Source organism: Ranitomeya imitator, chromosome 5 (genome assembly GCF_032444005.1).
Source record: "Ranitomeya imitator isolate aRanImi1 chromosome 5, aRanImi1.pri, whole genome shotgun sequence".
NCBI classification, from domain to species: domain Eukaryota; kingdom Metazoa; phylum Chordata; class Amphibia; order Anura; family Dendrobatidae; genus Ranitomeya; species Ranitomeya imitator.
This window is the reverse complement of record NC_091286.1, coordinates 662,788,290-662,809,738: the sequence shown is the minus strand read 5'-3', so window position 1 is coordinate 662,809,738 and position 21,449 is coordinate 662,788,290. Positions and strand designations below refer to the sequence as shown.

The window sequence follows — 21,449 nt, the reverse complement described above, 5'->3', positions numbered from 1 at the left end:
ACGACTCCGGCACCTGACCCCCACAGCGCGCCGGTGTCCCCGCCTGCTCAGGCCTCCCAGCACTCGGCGCCCAGCGACGAAAGGTGAGTATGTTATTTTTTTTTTTTTTATTGCATCAGCATACAGGGCATATAATCCTATGGAGCATCTTATGGGGGCCATCAACCATACATACAGGGCATATAATCCTATGGAGCATCTTATGGGGGCCATCAACCATAATGGATCAGCATACAGGGCATATAATCCTATGGAGCATCTTATGGGGGCCATCAACCATAATGGAACAGCATATGAGGCATATACTATGGAGCATCTTATGGGGGCCAACAACCATAATGGAACAGCATATGGGGCATATGGACGGGAGCAGCAAATTACAGAACGGTGGCGCAGGATGGGAGCAGCACATGACAGAATAGGGCAGCACATGACAGAACGTGGGTGCAGGATGGCAGCAGCACATGACAGGATGGGAGCGCAGGATGGAAGCAGCAAATGACAGAATGGAGGCGCAGGATGGGTGCAGCACATGACAGGATGGGGACGCAGGATGGGTGCAGCACATGACAGAACTGGGGTGTAGGATGGGAGCAGTACATGACAGAATGGGAGCACATGACAGGATGAGGGCTCAGGAAGATAGTAGCACATAACAGGATGGGGGTGCATGATGGTAGCAGCACATGACAGGATTGGGGTGGAGTATGGGAGCACCACATGACAGCATTGGCATACAGGATGGGACCACCACATGACAGGATTGGGGTACAGGATGGGAGCATGTGACAGGATGAGTGCTCAGGAAGACAGTAGCACATCACAAGATGGAGGCACACAAAACAGGATGGGGGCTGCACATGACAGGATGGGGGCGCAAGATGGAAGCAACACATACCAGGATGGAGACCATATACCAATATAAATGCTTGCCACCCGGGCGTAGAACGGGTTCAATAGCTAGTGTGTGTATATATATGTGTGTATATATATATATATATATATATATATATTTTACACACTCTCTAACCCCAAAGCCTCCCAAGAAAGCAATCAGAACATATGTGCCCCAAAATGTTACCATGCAAAAACAGCCACGCAGATTTTTTCCCCACTCGTTAGTTTGGGTGAAATCAACACCAGATCTACAAACAACAAGTAAGCAAAGAGTGCATGAGACGTCAGGATTCTCATCCACTTCAGGGTTTTGTTTTTTTTGCCAAATCTGCGCAGAAAGAATATTGACAAATCTGCGACGTGTGCACAGGCCCTTACGATGCATTTTGCCTGCACTGATTATTGTAGAGATTTTGTTTTTGTCATTGGGCTTGACACGATTATAATCCTAATAATTATATCGTTCTTCCATCTTCAGAGACAAGGCCGCTCAGAGGGACAATGAAGAGGAGGCGGCAGATGACCCTCGGAAGCTAAAACCTGGAGAAATCGACCCGAATCCCGAGACCAAACCTGCCCGGCCTGACCCTGTGGATATGGATGAAGGTATGTCCGCCGCAGCACTGGGTGACGGGTGCAGTCGCCTCACTACAGCCTCTGTCTGATGAATGTTGTATCGTTTACGGACAACAACAAAAAATAAAATATATTTCTATGAATCTTTAACACTTGGGTCAGGACATGTGATCCAGCATTGTACCAATTATCACAGACATCTGTAACAAGCAATAACGTCCATGAAAATGGATGAGGTGATGGAGAGATAGCAGCCTGAGTCCTAGTGGTTTCACGGGGGACACAGGGACCACCTGCATTCAGCATATTATCCCTTGTTCCCCGGGTCCCATAATGAGAGATTATTTTTTTTTTTTTTTAATATAATGTGACCACCGATCTGTATAAAACTTTCATGCCAAAGTCGTCCGAAGCCTTTAAGTGTCTCCATAATATGCCACTTGCCCATCACCTGAATGGCTGCCATTCCTCTTACAGATGAGCTTGAGATGTTGTCCGAGGCCAGAGCGCGTCTGGCCAACACCCAAGGGAAGAAGGCCAAGAGGAAAGCCCGAGAAAAGCAGCTGGAGGAAGCCAGGTCTGTACAACGTTTCCCAGCAGGTACCGTCCTGGGTTTTACCTTTACATTATGTTGCAGGCGCTGCTGCCAGTCTGTCTCCGGTGCGAGAGCTTATGATTCACGCTGCGCTTTGGAGCAATCGCTTGTTGTGTGCAACTGGAAAGCTCCATTGTGTCCATAGATTACATCTTATAGAATAACACTGTTATTTTATAAAAAAAAAATATATAAAATATTTCCATATCCAAATAATCCTGCGGGGAGTTGTGGATCTCGCACTTCATGGCCCATTGATTGTTTACAGCCATATATTGCTCCAGCCCAGCGGATGTTCAGACGCATTCGTATTATTAGTCTGTGACCTCAGACGTGTACAGGTGCGATATACGTTTTTGCTTTGTGCCCCCCGTTGTGACTGTAAATGATCTCATCTCCGCTGCTTGTTACTGATGATCGTGTTGCCCCCTCTCAGACGTTTGGCCGCTCTTCAGAAGAGGCGAGAGCTGCGAGCAGCCGGCATCGAGATACAGAAGAAGAGGAAAAAGAAGCGCGGGGTGGATTACAACGCTGAGATCCCCTTCGAGAAGAAGCCGGCCCCGGGCTTTTACGACACCTCGGAGGAGAACTATGATGCCCTGAACGCCGACTTCAGAAAACTGCGGCAGCAGGACCTCGACGGGGAGCTCCGATCGTAAGTGATGGCCGCCTGCTCGACTTTATCACACGCAGCCATATTTGTGGTCACACGTAGAATACATGTCTCCACCTTACAGAGGCTTTAAGACGTGAGGATCACCGAAGTAGGGGGTCCGACTTCTGTCCAGGACGGAGAGGCGGAGGTGGACTCTTCTGCCACACAGAATGGCAACTTACTAGAGTGTCTGGAGCAACTCGGGCACTAATGGCTCAGACGTCTGGATAGGCGGCTCGTCTCAAATTATTCCCTTTTATCACAACTTTATTTCATTATTTTCTTTCCAGAGAGAAAGAAGCAAAAGACCGAAAGAAGGACAAGCAGAATATAAAGAGGAAGAAAGAGTCGGACCTGCCGGCAGCGATCCTCCAGACGACCGGCGGCGTGTCTGAGCTGACGAAGAAGAGAAGCAAATTAGTTCTGCCTTCACCTCAGGTGGGAGGGTTAAGCATAGCTATCCTTCCGAAATGCTAGGGGAGGGGGATGACATGGAGGGACATTACGGAATCCCCCGGGAGTCTTAGGGTTTCTGCACGCTCTGGGCACGTAAAGGGGCCGTTCCGCCTTTAGTTTGTGCTTCCGCAGGAAAAGCTGCTGCCTTGGTGTGTTTGTGCAGGAAAGTCAACCATTGGCATTTATATTGGAAGTCGGGCCTCTCGTGGCCCATGTTTTGGCCTAGAAGAATAGAGGAAGATGGCCGCCCGGGCCTGTACATATAAAGTTTATAGAAGTTAAGGTACCGTTACACTAAACTACTTACCAACGATCATGACCAGCGATACGACCTGGCCGTGATAGTTGGTAAGTCGTCGTGTGGTCGCTGGGGAGCTGTCACACAGACAGCTCTCTCCAGCGACCAACAATCCGGGGAACGACTTCGGCATCGTTGAAACTGTCTTCAACGATGCCGAAGTCCCCAGGTAACCAGGGTAAACATCGGGTTACTAAGTGCAGGGCCGCGCTTAGTAACCCGATATTTACCCTGGTTACCATTGTAAAAGTAAAAAAAAAAAACACTACATACTCACATTCCGGTGTCTGTCACGTCCCCCGCCGTCAGCTTCCCTGCATTGACTGTCAGCGCCGGCTGTAAAGCAGAGCGGTGACGTCACCGCTGTGCTCTGCTTTACGGCCGGCGCTGACAGTCAATGCAGGGAAGCTGACGGCGGGGGACGTGACAGACATCGGAATGTGAGTATGTACTGTTTTTTTTTTTTTTTTTTTTTTTACCTTTACAATGGTAACCAGGGTAAATATCGGGTTACTAAGCGCGGCCCTGCGCTTAGTAACCCGATATTTACCCTGGTTACAAGTGAACACATCTCTGGATCGGCGTCACACACGCCGATCCAGCGAAGACAGCGGGAGATCTGCGACCAAAAAAAGGTCCTGATCATTCCCAGTGACCAACGATCTCCCAGCAGGGGCCTGATCGTTGGTCGCTGTCACACATAACGAGATCGTTAGCGGGATCGTTGCTACGTCACAAAAAGCGTGACGTTGCAACGATATCGTTAACGAAATTATGTGTGAAGGTACCTTTACATAATGGTTGTCATGTCCCTTAGGGTACGTTCACATTCGCGTCTTTGGACGCAGCGTCGCGGACGCAACGCTATATATATATATATATATATATATATATATATATATATATATATATATATATATATATATATATATATATATATATTTTGTCTTTTCCGTGTCTAGACACCGTCTATACACTTTAATTAAAGAACGCATGCGTCGTACAACACACAACAATGCAAGTACTTGCGTCTTCTGCGTTGCCAATACACTTCAATGGGGTTTTTGACGCATCGACGACGCAAATGCAACGCAAGTGCGACGCGTTTTTAAAAAAAATTTTGGACGCAGAAAAAATGCAACATGTTGCGTTTGCCGCGCCCTGGCAGGTGCGTCAAAATGACGCATGCGTCGCGAAACGCACCAAAACGCATGACAACGCATGCCCATACGTCCCCAATGTTAAAGATAGAGACGCATGACGCATGCGTTGTTTTGCGGCGACGACGCTGCGTCCAAAGACGCGAATGTGAACGTACCCATAGACTTGGACTGCAGCACATGTGCTCTGCATGCACTTTCCTTCTCGCACTTACAAATACATTAAAAAAAGTCAATGGTCAGAATTTCACTTTAGCCATGCGAGCGCCGTGGATGTAGCCGCTACGTGTCTACACATATAACTTATTTGCTGGAAGCCCAGTTTACAATCTACATTTTGCAAAGAAATTCAGTGATATTTTGCCATTGCCGTATACTTCCACTAGGTGGTGCTATCTGCTCAGTACGTTTGCATTGGCTATGACAATGTTGGTGTTGGTTATTCGGCAACTTCTTTTTTTTTTTTTTTTTTAAACCGTTTTAGCAATTAAAAAAGAAAAAATACTACGCAGCGAGGTGCCCTGATGTGAATACGCTTAAAATCCACAACAAAAGTCATAAAACTGTTTTTGTTGTTAAACCTGTAAAAAAAAAAAAAAAAAAAATTGCCGTATAAGAAACCACCTTCAGCACCTTTTGGTTATGGAGATTTCCTGTTACAGACTTCTAATGCCAATAATGCGTTACATCCGGATGTTCATTTTACGATTGGGCCGTTCTCTGTTATTAGATTTCCGATGCAGAGTTAGAAGAAGTTGTGAAGGTCGGACAGGCCAGCGAGATCGCCCGGCAGACAGCCGAGGAGTCCGGGATCACCAACTCTGCATCCAGCACCTTATTATCCGAATATAATGTGGCAAATAACAGCATCACCCTCAGAACGCCCAAAACACCGGCGGCACAGGACCGCATACTGCAGGTAAGGGGCATTATGGTGTATGTCTTACCAGACGATATACACGGGGGAAGGCGGGCGCGGGTGGCATACCCCTGGAGTGGGGCGCTGGGGCCGGACGGTATACCCCCGGAGCGGGGCGCGGGGGCCGGATGGTATACCCCTGGAGTGGGGCGCGGGGGCCGGACGGCATACCCCTGGAGTGGGGCGCGGGGGCCGGATGGTATACCCCTGGAGTGGGGCGCGGGGGCCGGACGGCATACCCCTGGAGTGGGGCGCGGGGGCCGGACGGCATACATTTAAGGCGTTTATAAATGTTTGTATCGTGTGTATTTTCAGGAAGCGCAGAACCTGATGGCACTTACTAACGTGGACACCCCTCTGAAGGGTGGTCTGAATACCCCTCTGCACGAGAGCGACTTCTCCGGTGTGACGCCTCAGAGACAAGTGGTGCAGACTCCTAATACTGTGCTGTCCACCCCATTCAGGTGCGGATTTTAAGGCAATGTCTGTGGTTGTAGTCCTCTCTCTTGAGATTGGCTGCAGCGCTCATGTGAGGGCCATAAATCTATGAGTAAAGCCGCTCTTCTGAGGGAACCGGACCCCGGATTACCAGTTCAGAAACAAATGTCAATATGGTCACGACTGTGATCTGAACATGGGTGGGTTTCTGTTGCTGCTCCCTGGCATACGTATCAATACCAAAGAAATGAACCAGAGCATAAGCATACGTTGGCATACGTGCAGTGTGTAGGAACATGTTCACACTGTGGCCATTTCATAGACAAAACCTAAGAAAAAAACAAACTGAGCACATACCCTATAGAGAGTAAATAGTAATAGAGCTGATGGCACACATGTGTATCTATGTATCATCTTTACCCTTCACTTCTCTAGAACACCATCACAAAGTTCAGAGGGACTCACCCCGCGAGGCGGTATGACTCCCAAACCGGTTATCGGCGCCACACCGGGAAGGACGCCGCTACGTGACAAGCTAAACATCAATCCGGAGGACGGATCAGTGGATTACAATGACCCCACATACATTAAACATTTGGTAAATAGCGGGGATTGTAGATTCTGTGCTGAGATAAAACTGAGGTTTACAACCAACCTGGGCATTAATAGCGGCGGTGTCAGTCTGACATTGCTAAGGTAGCAAGAAGGAATACAGAGCGCACATAGGGTCTTATCCGAGATAAAGGGAATATTCGTGAGAGATAGTATAAATTCACTCACCTATTATGGTTGTGTAAGACACAACCACTGCACTTGGCATTGGCGGCTGCTGCAAGCCCCGATGTGATGATCCTTGGCTAGATGAAGAGAATGGGGCATCACACTGCGCTGCTCGCCTGTCAGGATAATGTACCAGAGAAGTCCAAATAGAAGTAATAGAGAATAGACTTTATTTCTACGCGTTTCGTGGTGATCACACCACTTCCTCAGGACAGTCTATACACATACACATACAGGGTCTGTTATTTATAGCAAAAGAAGGCACATGGAGACGCCTTTCAAAGGAAGAAAAAAAACACCACACCCAGTGGGTGGGGAATCTGACTTAAAACACATATTCAAACATATATGTACATCATAAAACACACGAAACAATCATAAAATATAATTTAGTAAACCACTTAAAACCATTGCTCATACATGTAAAAATCTAAATACAAAAAAACACATTAAAAAGAATAACTTTTACATTCTGACATTGCTGGGAGAAATGCTACGTTTTTGCAGTTGGTTGGAACCTGACATCAGAACATTGCTTATTAAATCTCACTCCATTTTCTGTCCAGCAATTATGATTCCAATGTAGGTGGTTTTTTTTTTTGTTTGGTTTTCTTTCAGCAAATGTTTTTTGTTTCCTGAAGTAATGGAGTGCCGCGGCGTCCTGGCCTGAGTGATATTTGTGCCGCGTCGTCCTGGCCCGAGTGGTCTGGGCGTTGCGGCGTCCTGGCTCGAGTGGTCTGGGCGTTGCGGCGTCCTGGCTCGAGTGGTCTGGGCGTTGCGGTGTCCTGGCCCGAGTGGTCTGGGCGTTGCGGCGTCCTGGCCCGAGTGGTATTTGTGCCGCGGCGTCCTGGCCCGAGTGGCCTGGGCGTTGCGGTGGTCTGGGCGTTGCGGCGTCCTCGCCCGAGTGGTCTTTGTGCCGCGGCGTCCTGGCCCGAGTGGCCTGGGCGTTGCGGTGGTCTGGGCGTTGCGGCGTCCTCGCCCGAGTGGTCTTTGTGCCGCGGCGTCCTGGCCCGAGTGGCCTGGGCGTTGCGGTGGTCTGGGCGTTGCGGCGTCCTCGCCCGAGTGGCCTGGGCGTTGCGGCGTCCTGGCCCGAGTGGCCGGGGTGTTGCGGCGTCCTGGCCCGAGTGGCCTGGGTGTTGCGGCGTCCTGGCCCGAGTGGCCTGGGCGTTGCGGCGTCCTGGCCCGAGTGGCCTGGGCGTTGCGGCGTCCTGGCCTTCTGTATAGGGTGACCCTATGACTTCGGTGTTACTGGACCAGCACATTGCTGCACGCGGCTCCTTGCTCTCACCTGACAGGTGGATGAGGATAAGGCAGTTTAATAATAATAACCACTAATTATTTCTGGGTATTATCTTAGCGATAATCCGCCCCCACAGGAGTCAAGCATCAGCTTGTATACCTCGTCCTACTGAGACCACCCTACCAGGCGTCCATGTGAATGGGGGGGGGGTGACACGCCGACAGATATAGCATGAAGTCGGCATTGTGGTGGTCTAGTAAGATACCTACATTTATAGAGATCTAAACGGATTATAAAATCTCCTTTGTCTGAATGTTATAGGTAAATCGAAGTTTATAGCGGTGGATGTAAACAATGTCTGAAAAATCTGACTTTACGATTCCTTCAGCTTTCGAGTATTTTGTCTGAGCTCATGAGATTTTCTAAAAGAATTTGTGATAAATATGGAGACGCGGCAGCGTGAGATGGGATCTGATTGTCTGTGATCTGATACGCAGGAAAGGGAGTCTCGGGAGCACCTGCGTCTCGGGCTGATGTCTCTGCCCACCCCGAAAAATGACTTTGAGATCGTCTTACCTGAAAACGCTGAGCGAGAACTGGAGGAGCGCGACCAAGAAGACTCCTTCATAGAAGACGAAGCGGATGTGGAGGCGCGCAAACAGGTACACGTCCGAAGTATCGCAGCGGTCTGCATCACGTCTGGGAGCCACAACTGTCCTCTGCCAGCATGTCCACCGGGGGGCGCTCTCCTTGTACACCTCTGTGGCGGTGGAGCATGTAGAAAAACGCTGATGTTAACATGAAATTCTTTGTATCCTCAGGCAGTGAGAGACGCACAGCGGGCGAAGGAACTGAAGCAGAGGCATAAAGCCGTGCAGAAAGATCTACCCCGACCCTCTGAAGTAAGTCTGCCCCCCAGCCTTTCTCCCCCAGGGGGCATTGATGCATCGGCTTACATAGATGCTGTATACACAACTAGCTTTGTGTGGAGTTTTTTGTCCGGCAGTTGTTGCAGCTTTTAAAAGAATTGTTGCAAGAATCTGCACACCCTTTTTGAGAAGATCCTTCACTGCAATGATTATGGAAGATCTTTGCAAATAATCAAACACATAATATGTTGTTTTGCGTCTGCAGCTCGTACAGTGGTGTCTCCACGGCTAGAGACAAAGCACAAGAAGTTTGTAAACGTTCCCTTTAAATGTAAAGCTATTGTACCTGTAGCCCTCAGGTTCCTGCAGCGAGGGGCCCGCCGCAGGGTCAGGGGGTCTCTGTGATGTCACACGATGCTGAGATCATTCTCCATCTGCAGGTAAATGAGACCATCCTGAGGCCGCCGAATGTGGAGCCGCCGCTCACCGACCTGCAAAAAAGCGAGGAAATGATCAAGAAGGAGATAATCACCATGCTGCACTACGACTCGCTGCACAACCCATGTGGAGACTACACGGGGAGCAAGAAGGGGAAGGCTCCCGGCTCGGCCGCCACCAGCGTGGAACACGTGGGCTACCTGGAGCAGACGCCCTACGATAAGTTCACCGAGGACGAGCTGCGCCATGTAGGTAGCTAGGAGATGGGGTGGCTGGAGATGGTGCGTATGATGGTGGGGCTGGAGATGGTGCGTATGATGGAGGGGGATGGGGCTGGAGATGGTGTGTATGATGGTGGGGCTGGAGATGGTGCGTATGATGGTGGGGGATGGGGATGGAGATGGTGCGTATCATGGTAGGGCTGGAGATGGTGCGTATGATGGAGGGGGATGGGGCTGGAGATGGTGTGTATGATGGTGGGGCTGGAGATGGTGCGTATGATGGTGGGGCTGGAGATGGTGTGTATGATGGTGGGGCTGGAGATGGTGTGTATGATGTGGGGGGGATGGGGCTGGAGATGATGTGTATGATGGAGGGGGGAGGTGATGCGTATGATGGAGGGGGAGGTGATGCGTATGATGGAGGGGGGAGGTGATGCGTATGATGGAGGGGGGAGGTGATGCGTATGATGGAGGAGGGGAGGTGATGCGTATGATGGAGGAGGGAGGTGATGCATATGATGGAGGGCGGAGGTGATGCGTATGATGGAGGGGGGAGGTGATGCGTGTGATGGAGGAGGGAGGTGATGCGTGTGATGGAGGGGGAGGTGATGGAGGGGGAGGTGATGCGTGTGATGGAGGAGGGGAGGTGATGCGTGTGATGGAGGGGGAGGTGATGCGTGTGATGGAGGGGGAGGTGATGCGTGTGATGGAGGAGGGAGGTGATGCGTGTGATGGAGGAGGGAGGTGATGCGTGTGATGGAGGGGGGAGGTGATGCGTATGATGGAGGGGGGAGGTGATGCGTATGATGGAGGAGGGGAGGTGATGCGTATGATGGAGGAGGGGAGGTGATGCGTATGATGGAGGAGGGAGGTGATGCGTGTGATGGAGGGGGGAGGTGATGCGTGTGATGGAGGAGGGAGGTGATGCGTATGATGGAGGAGGGAGGTGATGCGTATGATGGAGGGGGGAGGTGATGCGTATGATGGAGGGGGAGGTGATGCGTATGATGGAGGGGGGAGGTGATGCGTATGATGGAGGGGGGAGGTGATGCGTATGATGGAGGGGGGAGGTGATGCGTATGATGGAGGCGGGAGGTGATGCGTATGATGGAGGGGGGAGGTGATGCGTATGATGGAGGGGGGAGGTGATGCGTATGATGGAGGAGGGAGGTGATGCGTATGATGGAGGGGGAGGTGATGCGTATGATGGAGGGGGGAGGTGATGCGTATGATGGAGGGGGGAGGTGATGCGTATGATGGAGGGGGGAGGTGATGCGTGTGATGGAGGGGGGAGGTGATGCGTGTGATGGAGGAGGGAGGTGATGCGTGTGATGGAGGAGGGAGGTGATGCGTATGATGGAGGGGGAGGTGATGCGTATGATGGAGAGGGAGGTGATGCGTATGATGGAGGGGGAGGTGATGCGTATGATGGAGGAGGGAGGTGATGCGTATGATGGAGGGGGAGGTGATGCGTATGATGGATGGAGGGGGAGGTGATGCGTATGATGGATGGAGGGGGAGGTGATGCGTATGATGGAGGAGGGAGGTGATGCGTATGATGGAGGGGGAGGTGATGCGTATGATGGAGGGGGAGGTGATGCGTATGATGGAGGAGGGAGGTGATGCGTATGATGGAGGGGGAGGTGATGCGTATGATGGATGGAGGGGGAGGTGATGCGTATGATGGATGGAGGGGGAGGTGATGCGTATGATGGAGGAGGGAGGTGATGCGTATGATGGAGGGGGAGGTGATGCGTATGATGGAGGGGGAGGTGATGCGTATGATGGAGGAGGGAGGTGATGCGTATGATGGAGGGGGAGGTGATGCGTATGATGGATGGAGGGGGAGGTGATGCGTATGATGGATGGAGGGGGAGGTGATGCGTATGATGGAGGAGGGAGGTGATGCGTATGATGGAGGGGGAGGTGATGCGTATGATGGAGGGGGAGGTGATGCGTATGATGGAGGAGGGAGGTGATGCGTATGATGGAGGGGGAGGTGATGCGTATGATGGATGGAGGGGGAGGTGATGCGTATGATGGAGGGGGAGGTGATGCGTGTGATGGAGGAGGGAGGTGATGCGTGTGATGGAGGGGGGAGGTGATGCGTATGATGGAGGGGGGAGGTGATGCGTGTGATGGAGGAGGGAGGTGATGCGTGTGATGGAGGGGGGAGGTGATGCGTATGATGGAGGGGGAGGTGATGTGTATGATGGAGAGGGAGGTGATGCGTATGATGGAGGGGGAGGTGATGCGTATGATGGAGGGGGAGGTGATGCGTATGATGGAGGAGGGAGGTGATGCGTATGATGGAGGGGGAGGTGATGCGTATGATGGATGGAGGGGGAGGTGATGCGTATGATGGATGGAGGGGGAGGTGATGCGTATGATGGAGGAGGGAGGTGATGCGTATGATGGAGGGGGAGGTGATGCGTATGATGGAGGGGGAAGTGATGCGTATGATGGAGGAGGGAGGTGATGCGTATGATGGAGGGGGAGGTGATGCGTATGATGGATGGAGGGGGAGGTGATGCGTATGATGGAGGAGGGAGGTGATGCGTATGATGGATGGAGGGGGAGGTGATGCGTATGATGGAGGGGGGGAAGGTGATGCGTATGATGGAGGGGGGGAGGTCATCCTAATCCTGATAGCAGAAGGTATAACCCAGATGGTACAGTTGTATCCACAATAGCAGCGGAAGTCTGTCCTGCTCTGTATTGGGGGCCTTGTCCTTACTACGTTCATCTGTGTGAGCTGAGTAGCAGACGTCCTGGGCAGTGGGGATGTTCCTGGGCAGTGGAATAACCTAGGTATTCGTGTGTCATCGCTCAGGCGGAGGAGCTCCTGCAGCAGGAGATGGAGGTGGTGAAGCAAGGCATGGGCCATGGAGACCTGTCCCTGGACGCCTACAACCAGGTGTGGGAGGAATGCTACAGTCAGGTGCTCTACCTGTCCGGACAAGGGCGCTACACCCGAGCCAACCTGGCCAGCAAGAAGGACAGAATCGAGTCTCTGGAGAAGCGGCTGGAGGTGAGTGTGTCCGAGCGGCCGCAGGCTCCGGCGCTCACCACTAGATGGCAGTGATGTTCTGCAGACTGCAGTAATGGCAGTACTTTTAATCTTGGCAGTTTCTTAGACATTTCACCTCCTCTGTTACTTATCAGCTCGTGATGGCAATGTGGAGAGCTCCTGAAGTCACTAGGCCAGAATCATGTCACATATTCATCACACGGCCTTACAGGGAAGGTGCGTCACACTGTGAACGTCCTATAGGATGCCATCCACAAGATGTGCCATTAATATGCCCCTAGGACCAGCTAAGACCCCCATTTCACACCACTGAATTTAGAAGCCGCTGAGCAGGAACCGCTCTCGTCACTAACAAACAAAAGAGGGGAACAAATCACAAATAGAAAATACATGAATATACCTGCTAGGGGTGGAGACAACGCGCTGTGCTTACCATGCAGGGGTCCGATGGTTGGAGTGGGGTCTGATCACAGGTGATGGAACCGCTAGAACATTCTCTTGTTTGTTTTTATTCGGTAGGTAAACAGAGGTCATATGACTGCGGAAGCCAAAAGAGCCGCAAAGATGGAGAAGAAGCTGAAGATCCTGCTGGGCGGCTACCAGTCCCGAGCCATGGGGCTCATTAAACAGCTGAATGAAGTGTGGGATCAGTACGAACAGGCCAGCCTGGAGCTGAAGACGTTCGAGGAGCTGAAAAAGCACGAGGACATGGCCATTCCCAGGAGGATAGCGGTAAGCATGTCACTACTGTCACCTCACTGGGCAAACACCTAAGGACAAGAGGAGGGATGTACAGACACATATACCCATCCACTAATAATAACTGATCCTGAGTTACATCCTGTATTATACTCCAGAGCTGCACTCACTATTCTGCTGGTGCAGTCACTGTGTACATACATTACATTACTGATCCTGAGTTACATCCTGTATTATACCCCAGAGCTGCATTCACTATTCTGCTGGTGCAGTCACTGTGTACATACATTACATTACTGATCCTGAGTTCCATCCTGTATTATACCCCAGAGCTGTGCTCCCTATTCTGCTGGTGCAGTCACTGTGTACATACATTACATTACTGATCCTGAGTTACATCCTGTATTCTATTCCAGAGCTGCACTCACTATTCTGCTGGTGCAGTCACTGTGTACATACATTACATTACTGATCCTGAGTTACATCCTGTATTATACTCCAGAGCTGCACTCATTATTCTGCTGGTGCAGTCACTGTGTACATACATTACATTACTGATCCTGAGTTACATCCTGTATTATACCCCAGAGCTGCACTCACTATTCTGCTGGTGCAGTCACTGTGTACATACATTACATTACTGATCCTGAGTTCCATCCTGTATTATACCCCAGAGCTGTGCTCCCTATTCTGCTGGTGCAGTCACTGTGTACATACGTTACATTACTGATCCTGAGTTACATCCTGTATTTTCTCCAGTTTAGTGATTGCTGCTCTGGAGTTTATCACCAGTTATAATTCGCAGTGAGATTTTCTCTGAGATAAGTGGGGTACAGATTGTCGGAGGGTTGTCTCTTGGTCTGTGCAGTCTGGTCCTGTCCGTGGCCCCCGTGCTGTTAGTACATGGTGCCAGCAGTGCTCACATCTGTGCCCTCTGTAGTCTCCGATCTGAGTTTTGGAAACGTTTTCTCTGCCCAGGAATTTATATCTGTTAAAAAGCAGCTGGTCTTCTGGGAGAGTCCTGGCAGCCATTATCTGATCATCGCCCAGACATCCCGATCCTCCCTGCTGTCAGCCATCACTAAGCCCTCACCCACACTGTGATCCCTCTGGCCTGGTAATCTCCATACTGCTGGCTGCCCAGTTGCAGATAATGAGTAACATGAGTGTCATTTCTCACCATCCTTCTTCTGCAAACTGGAAGGAAAAGAAATAGAATCCGTGGAGTCTGCAAGTAGGATTATTGCTTTTACCTAAGCAGTTGGATGTCATGGCCACTTTAGACCACGGCATCTTAGGGGTTATTGTCAGTGACTGGAGCTAGCTCCGATCCGGCAGGGGTGTCTGTTGGATGTTACAGCTGATACCTACCGTAGATTCGGGTCCTGATTCAGAAAAGTGCTGAAGATCTCATCCTAGGTTTGTCTTTTTGTTGGCATGGTTTAAGTGGTCGAGTGGTTCCCGGCAGTTTTGTTTAAATCTTACAGGGGACCTCCGTTGTAAAAAAAAATTTTTTCCCGCAAAGCCCCATCGGTGACTACTCGGTCCGGGGCCTAGTTTCCTGGTCTGTGTATGTCCATAGCAGTAGGGAGAGCTCCTGCAGCCAGATGCCTTACAGAAAACTGCTCATCTGCTGGTGGCACAAGGAATCGTATATTTCCAGGTCGTCCACATGACAGCACCACAGGAGGTTGCTCTTCATATCCTTGATAGGGACAGGAACACAGAAGAGGTTAAATAGCCCCTCCCCACCTCCACCCCTCAGTGTTTTCCTGTCCCTATCAGGGACGGACGCAGGAGAGAGATCTCCAGGAAGATCAAGATTTTACCTGATGAGAAATCAGGTCTCGGTCGAGCAGGAGCTCCCGTGTGCGGTCCCATCCTCCTGGAGGGGGCTCTGGCCGCGAGGATCCGGAGGTCGCAGGATACCGACGGAGGTCCCTCCGCGACCGGGTAGAGCTGTGTGCTCCCCATAAGTCTGCCTCAACCCCTTACAAGGGGCTCTGAGACAGCAGCTGCGGCGGCGGTGCTGAGCGCTCCCCTCAGGCTCCACGTGCGGCCGGTGCTGGCGCTGTACCCGGGACTTCCGGTCCGGCGCTCCGGTCGAGTGACTACTTCCGGGGGGCGTGGCCGGATTCCCGGGGTCGGCAGCGTTTCCGGGCGCCGGGTAGCTGCGGGAAGGCCGGGGGGGGGAGAATGAAGACCGGAACAGCATCCGGACTATGCGCCAGGAAGGTCCCAGGCTGGTCGGCGTGCGTTCCAGATGACGCATGCGCAGTACAGCTGGGGACCTGAAATCACCGTGTAGGCCAGCAGCTGAGCTCGGAAGGAGGACGAATCAGATGTCTTGAAGCTGGGTAAGATTGACTACTTAATGACTGACATCTGACAGCACATTTGACCCAGGAAGATGGAAGGTGCTACTCGCCCAGACGTCCAATCCTTAGAGCTAGCCACGGACCATGTGAGTAGTACGTGGTATGGGATGCATTGCAGAACTTTAGTTCCGTAGCTACAGGGATCTCCTTTACGTTTTCAGGATAAGGACATTCCCGAGAGGTCAGCTACTAAAAAAAGGACTATGAGATGCCCATTGTGCACCACCAAACTCCCAGAGGGATATAAGAAGAAATTATGCGAAAAATGCATCGCTAAACTTCTTAAAGATGAACAGGCTTCGCTGTTGGATAATATCAAATCCATGATTAGAGACGAAGTCCAAGCTACAGTGTCTACAATGGTGCCACCCCAGTCTCCGCGGCCTAAAAGGCCTAGATGGGATATAGATGCGAGTTCCGAGGAAGGAGAGGTCTCAGGTTATTCCGATCCCGGCTCGGATGAAGAGGACAATACATTTACTGTGCTTCCAGAAGAACGAAAGAAATACTTGTTCTCATCCGAAAATACGGATATACTGCTAAAAGCAGTAAGAAGCACTATGAAAATAGAAGACTCGTCTGAGCCTTTATCAGTTCAGGACGAGATGTTTGGGGGCCTGAGAACTCGCAGGAATAGAGTTTTCCCGGTCAACAATCACATAACTGCAATGATAATGGAAGAGTGGGAAGATGTGGGAAAAAAATTAGTAGTCCCGAGAGACTTCAAATACCGTCTTCCCTTCGACCCAGAAGAAACTAAAGTCTGGGAGTCGGTTCCAAAGATCGACATTCCTGTGGCCAAAGTCACAAGGAAAACGGCTATTCCCTTTGAGGACTCGTCAGGGTTAAAAGACCCAATGGATAAGAGGTCAGAAGATCTTCTTAAGAAAGCCTGGGAATCGTCAGCCGCCATTATGAAGACGAATATAGCGGCTACCTCTGTAGCAAGGTCCATGAGTCTTTGGGTGGACGAGATGGAGAGTCATATTAAAAATAGAACTCCAAGGGAAGAAATCCTTAAATCATTTTCAGTTTTAAAGATGGCGACTGATTTCATGGCAGATGCTTCAGCGGAATCCGTACGCTTTGCTGCCAGGAATAATGCACTGTCAAACGCAGCAAGAAGGGCCTTATGGCTGAGATCGTGGACGGGAGATACCCAATCCAAGAACAAGCTGTGTTCGATTCCATTCTCAGGTTCTCACGTCTTTGGTCCAGTCCTTGACGAGCTACTTGAAAAAGCGTCTGATAAGAAGAAAGGCTTCCCTGAGGAGAAGCCAAAGAAACCGCAATTCTTCCGAAAAACTCGCTCCCACCCAAGACAGGACTACAGAGGCAAGGGGAAGTCCGGTAGGTGGAGCTACCCTAAAGGAGGCAGAGGAAGAGGTTCCTTTCGAGACCAATCAACAGGACCCAGTAAACAATGACGCCAACAATATAGGAGGGAGACTACAATACTTCCAAGAAGGATGGCAGAACATAACTCAGAATCAGTGGATTCTACAGACAGTGGCACAGGGTTACAGGATAGAGTTTACTCATCCACCCCCCAAGAGATTCTGCGTAACACAGACGGAGTCATCAGCAGTACATCAAAGGCTGATAACAGACATACAGGAACTCTTAGAATTAAACGTCATAATACCGGTACCCCATCATCAACATTTTCAGGGGCATTACTCCAGTCTGTTCTCCATAAGAAAACCAAACGGAGATTACCGAACAATAATAAACTTAAAACCATTAAACAAATGGGTGGCGTACAAACGCTTCAAGATGGAATCTCTCAAATCAATTACACCACTAATAAAAAAGAACTCTGTAATGTGCACGCTAGATCTCAAACATGCTTACTATCATGTTCCCATCCATCCCTCAGATCAAAAATTCCTCAGGTTCGCATTAAGAAACCACAAGAAAATACTTCATTTCCAGTTTCAGTGCCTACCATTTGGTCTCTCCTCTGCCCCAAGGATATTTACGAAGCTCATGACGGAGGTCATGGCCTACTTAAGAGAGAAGGAAGTTCTCATCGCACCATATCTGGACGATCTGTTGCTGATCGCAGATTCATCCCAACAGATGGAAGAATCCTTAGAAATTACCACGTCACTCCTGAAACGTCTGGGGTGGGTAATAAATGCAAAAAAATCGAGTCTCGAACCACAGACGCAAAAGATATTTCTAGGGGTACTACTAAATTCCGAACTGGAATACTCCTTCCTACCAGACCAAAAACAACGGTCAATAAAAAAAGAAATTCAATCAATAAAAAAACGGAAATACATCTCCATCAGGAAAGCAATGAGGATTCTAGGTCTGATGACCTCGTGCATTCCCAGTGTACAGTGGAGCCAGTTTCACTCCAGAACGCTTCAAAGGGAAGTTCTTTCGGTATGGAATGGAACAAAAGATTCACTAGACAACAGGATGTGGTTACCCAGCAGGGTAAAGCAGTCCCTCTCATGGTGGATCGACATAAAAAACCTCAAAAGAGGAAAACCATGGAAAATATCTCCATGCATAAATATAACCACCGATGCAAGCTCAAGGGGCTGGGGAGCCCACATAGAAGGTCGATACCTTCAGGGGACATGGCCACCATCGATACGCGACAGTTCCTCCAACTACAGGGAACTCAGAGCGGTCTGGGAAGCACTAAAAAGGTGCCAACACGAGATTCAGGGACACCACATCCGAGTCTTCTCAGACAACTCGACCACGGTAGCCTTTCTCCTACATCAAGGAGGACCAAGGCACCGTCCACTTCAGGCGCTAGCAGAAGAAATATTCTCCTGGGCGGAAAATACCGTAAAGTCCATCACAGCAGTACACCTAAAAGGTTCACAGAACCAAATAGCGGACTTTCTCAGCAGAGAGAAGGTACAGCCGTCAGAATGGTCTCTAAACGAGGAAATCTATACTCAGTTAATCCAACAGTGGGGCACCCCACAAATAGACTTATTCGCCTCGAGGAGCAATACAAAAACGAAAGAATTCTTTTCGCTAAATCCAAGAGACAATCCAACTGGCATAGATGCATTGGCTCAACATTGGGACATGGAACTCGCATACGCGTTCCCGCCACTAGCCCTAATTCCCAGAGTTCTGAGGAAAATCCAGGAAAGTCTAGCGGTAGTGATCCTAATAGTGCCATATTGGCCCAAGAGGAGCTGGTTTCCTCTGCTGAAGTGGATGGCGGTGGAAGACCCAGTGTTACTACCACTGAGACGGGATCTTCTAATACAGGGACCATTGGTCCATCAAAATCTAAAGATGCTACAACTCTCAGCATGGATCTTGAAAGGGAGATCTTGAGATCAAAGGGACTGTCTGAGTCAGTTATCTCAACTATGAAAAAAAGTAGAAAGCCGGTGACCTCGGCTATATACCAGAAGATTTGGAAAAAATTTTGTGCACAGACCAATACTCCAATATCCGTTCTCCAACAACCAGATATTCCTCAAATATTAAATTTTCTCCAAACAGGTTTTGATATGGGCCTGAGACCTAGTACGCTAAAGGTACAAATCTCAGCTTTAACTGCCTTTTATGACTATCCACTAGCGAATCATCCCTGGATAATGAGATACATCAAAGCTACACAACGTATTAGACCAACAATACGAAGTTCAGTACCCTCATGGAACCTCACTTTGGTACTAAATGAGCTACGGAAAGCTCCATACGAGCCACTTGATCAGGCAGACCTGAAATCTGTGACATTCAAGACTGTTTTCCTCGTCGCAATAACGACAGCAAGGCGAATAGGCGAAATTCAAGCCCTGTCCATAACAGATCCTTACTTAAAGATACAGGAAGATTGCATCGTTTTAAAGTTGGATCCTTCATTTCTTCCAAAAGTTGTGACGGACTTTCACAGAAACCAGGAAATAATTTTGCCTACGTTCTGCCAGAACTACAATAACGAAAAAGAACGTTCTCTTCATTCCCTGGATGTTAAGAGAACAGTATTGCAGTATCTAAAACTTACAGACAGCTGGAGAATTGACTCAAACCTCTTTATCCAGATGTCTGGGAAGAATAGAGGCAAAAAAGCCTCAAAAGCGACTCTGGCTAGATGGATCAAATCTACCATTTGCGCTGCGTATATTTCAGCCGGTGAATCTCCTCCAGATCACCTAAAAGCCCACTCACTGAGAGCAGTATCTGCTTCATGGGCAGAGAGTGCGGGTGCATCCATGGACCAAATTTGTCGGGCGGCAACTTGGTCTAGCTCAAATACCTTTTGCAAGCACTACAAGCTGGACGTTCTCTCAAAGCAGCAGACTAGCTTTGGGAGAAGAGTCCTCCAAGCTGTAATCCCGCCCTAAAAGGAGTTATTTGGTATTTCTCCTGTGGTGCTGTCATGTGGACGACCTGGAAACTAGGAGTTAGTCATACCGGTAACGGTATTTCCAGGAGTCCATCATGACAGCACCCATTATTTGCCCCCCCTTGAACTCTTGTCTGATATGTGATATGAACATGTAGAGAGGAAGTTCAATAAAATTGTGTTGTATCCATCCTAATGTGGTACTTTGTAAAATCACTGAGGGGTGGAGGTGGGGAGGGGCTATTTAACCTCTTCTGTGTTCCTGTCCCTATCAAGGATATGAAGAGCAACCTCCTGTGGTGCTGTCATGATGGACTCCTGGAAATACCGTTACCGGTATGACTAACTCCTAGTTTTTCCATACCATATCCAATTCATTATTTCTTCGTTTTTTATTTTCTCCTTAGTTTCTCAAAGAAGACGTGCAGAGACAGGAGGAAAGAGAACGGGAGCTTCAGCAGCGATTTGCAGAACTTCTTCTAGAGAAGGAAGAATTGGTACCCAAATACTGAAGCCAAGGCTGCCGCTTGCCACGTGTGCATGTGCTCATCCAGCCGCCTGTGATCACTACCGCTCCGCTCCTCCGTGTGCCGGCCGTTGTCCTTCTGTTGTGAGACGAGCTTAATAATAAACCCGAAGTCCTTTCTGTGTGCGGAACGAGGCGCGTCTGGTTTTATAGACGAGGAAACGTTGAGAACAATGGCGGATAATTTTATTTTGTGATACTGAGAACTCTTTACTTTCCCCCATGGATCCATTTGGCGGTGTAAGGTCTCCATGTCAGCGGGAGACTTCATTTTCACCAGCTTGTATATGTTTTTGTTTTGTTTTTTTACCAATCTTGGCAAATTACTCATTCCATTGAATGTAGGTAGCAGCGATGTTGTGTCATTCTGTATCATGGAGGTTGACATTGCTTGCAGATTATTGGTGTACAATAAATAAAGTCTGACAACGTTGTGTCCTTCACTGACTGAACACACGACAATATAGTGAAATAATTCAATGACTGGAAGGTCTAAATGTTCCAGTTGCTGTCGGCAGTTGGGAACCATTATGGACCGAGCACGTGCACAGCTCCGCTTTTGCAGCAAGCCGATCAAGTCTAGACGATCTTCTGTGAGTTTTATGCAATGTTCGTCTGAAGGGAACTCCATGAATGAAAGATTCACTGTGAAAATGTAAATTCTGGGATTCGTTTAGGAAACCAAAGTCAATGAATGACTTGAGGGCCGGATTCTAAATTTGAATAAACTATCTGGAAGACTCAATTGGTTTCTAGTCTTGGGAACGTAAGGTCCGGTCAATTGGATCGAGAGAGTCATCTTTACAGGATCTGTCTCGGCACTCTGGCTACATGACGCCATCCTTCACAAGGAGGAACCCACAATTTCATCATCAGTTTGGACAATGGCCCTGTGGATTTCGTCACTATCCAATTTGTCAGGGTCATGGCTCTGTTG

The 21,449-nt window shown here is 49.5% G+C and overlaps 2 protein-coding genes across 2 annotated transcripts in view; one reads left to right on the top strand and one right to left on the bottom strand.

Moving 5' to 3' along the window:
* Positions 1–6,994, bottom strand: part of LOC138638712 (opsin-5-like) — a 295,027-nt gene extending 288,033 nt beyond the window's left edge. Inside the window, exon 1 of the mRNA XM_069728227.1 lies at positions 6,775–6,994. Coding sequence (XP_069584328.1) covers positions 6,775–6,814 — 40 coding nt within the window. The 5' untranslated portion in view covers positions 6,815–6,994. The remainder of the gene's footprint in view (positions 1–6,774) is intronic.
* The window catches only part of LOC138638711 (cell division cycle 5-like protein), a 32,851-nt gene extending 11,910 nt beyond the window's left edge, over positions 1–20,941 (top strand). Inside the window, exons 4-16 of the mRNA XM_069728225.1 lie at positions 1,376–1,503; positions 1,951–2,050; positions 2,505–2,723; positions 3,014–3,161; positions 5,368–5,556; positions 5,872–6,020; positions 6,430–6,592; positions 8,512–8,676; positions 8,836–8,916; positions 9,324–9,569; positions 12,376–12,573; positions 13,093–13,305; positions 20,394–20,941. Coding sequence (XP_069584326.1) covers positions 1,376–1,503; positions 1,951–2,050; positions 2,505–2,723; positions 3,014–3,161; positions 5,368–5,556; positions 5,872–6,020; positions 6,430–6,592; positions 8,512–8,676; positions 8,836–8,916; positions 9,324–9,569; positions 12,376–12,573; positions 13,093–13,305; positions 20,394–20,498 — 2,104 coding nt within the window. The 3' untranslated portion in view covers positions 20,499–20,941. The remainder of the gene's footprint in view (positions 1–1,375; positions 1,504–1,950; positions 2,051–2,504; positions 2,724–3,013; positions 3,162–5,367; positions 5,557–5,871; positions 6,021–6,429; positions 6,593–8,511; positions 8,677–8,835; positions 8,917–9,323; positions 9,570–12,375; positions 12,574–13,092; positions 13,306–20,393) is intronic.
* The last annotated feature ends 508 nt before the right edge of the window (positions 20,942–21,449 follow it).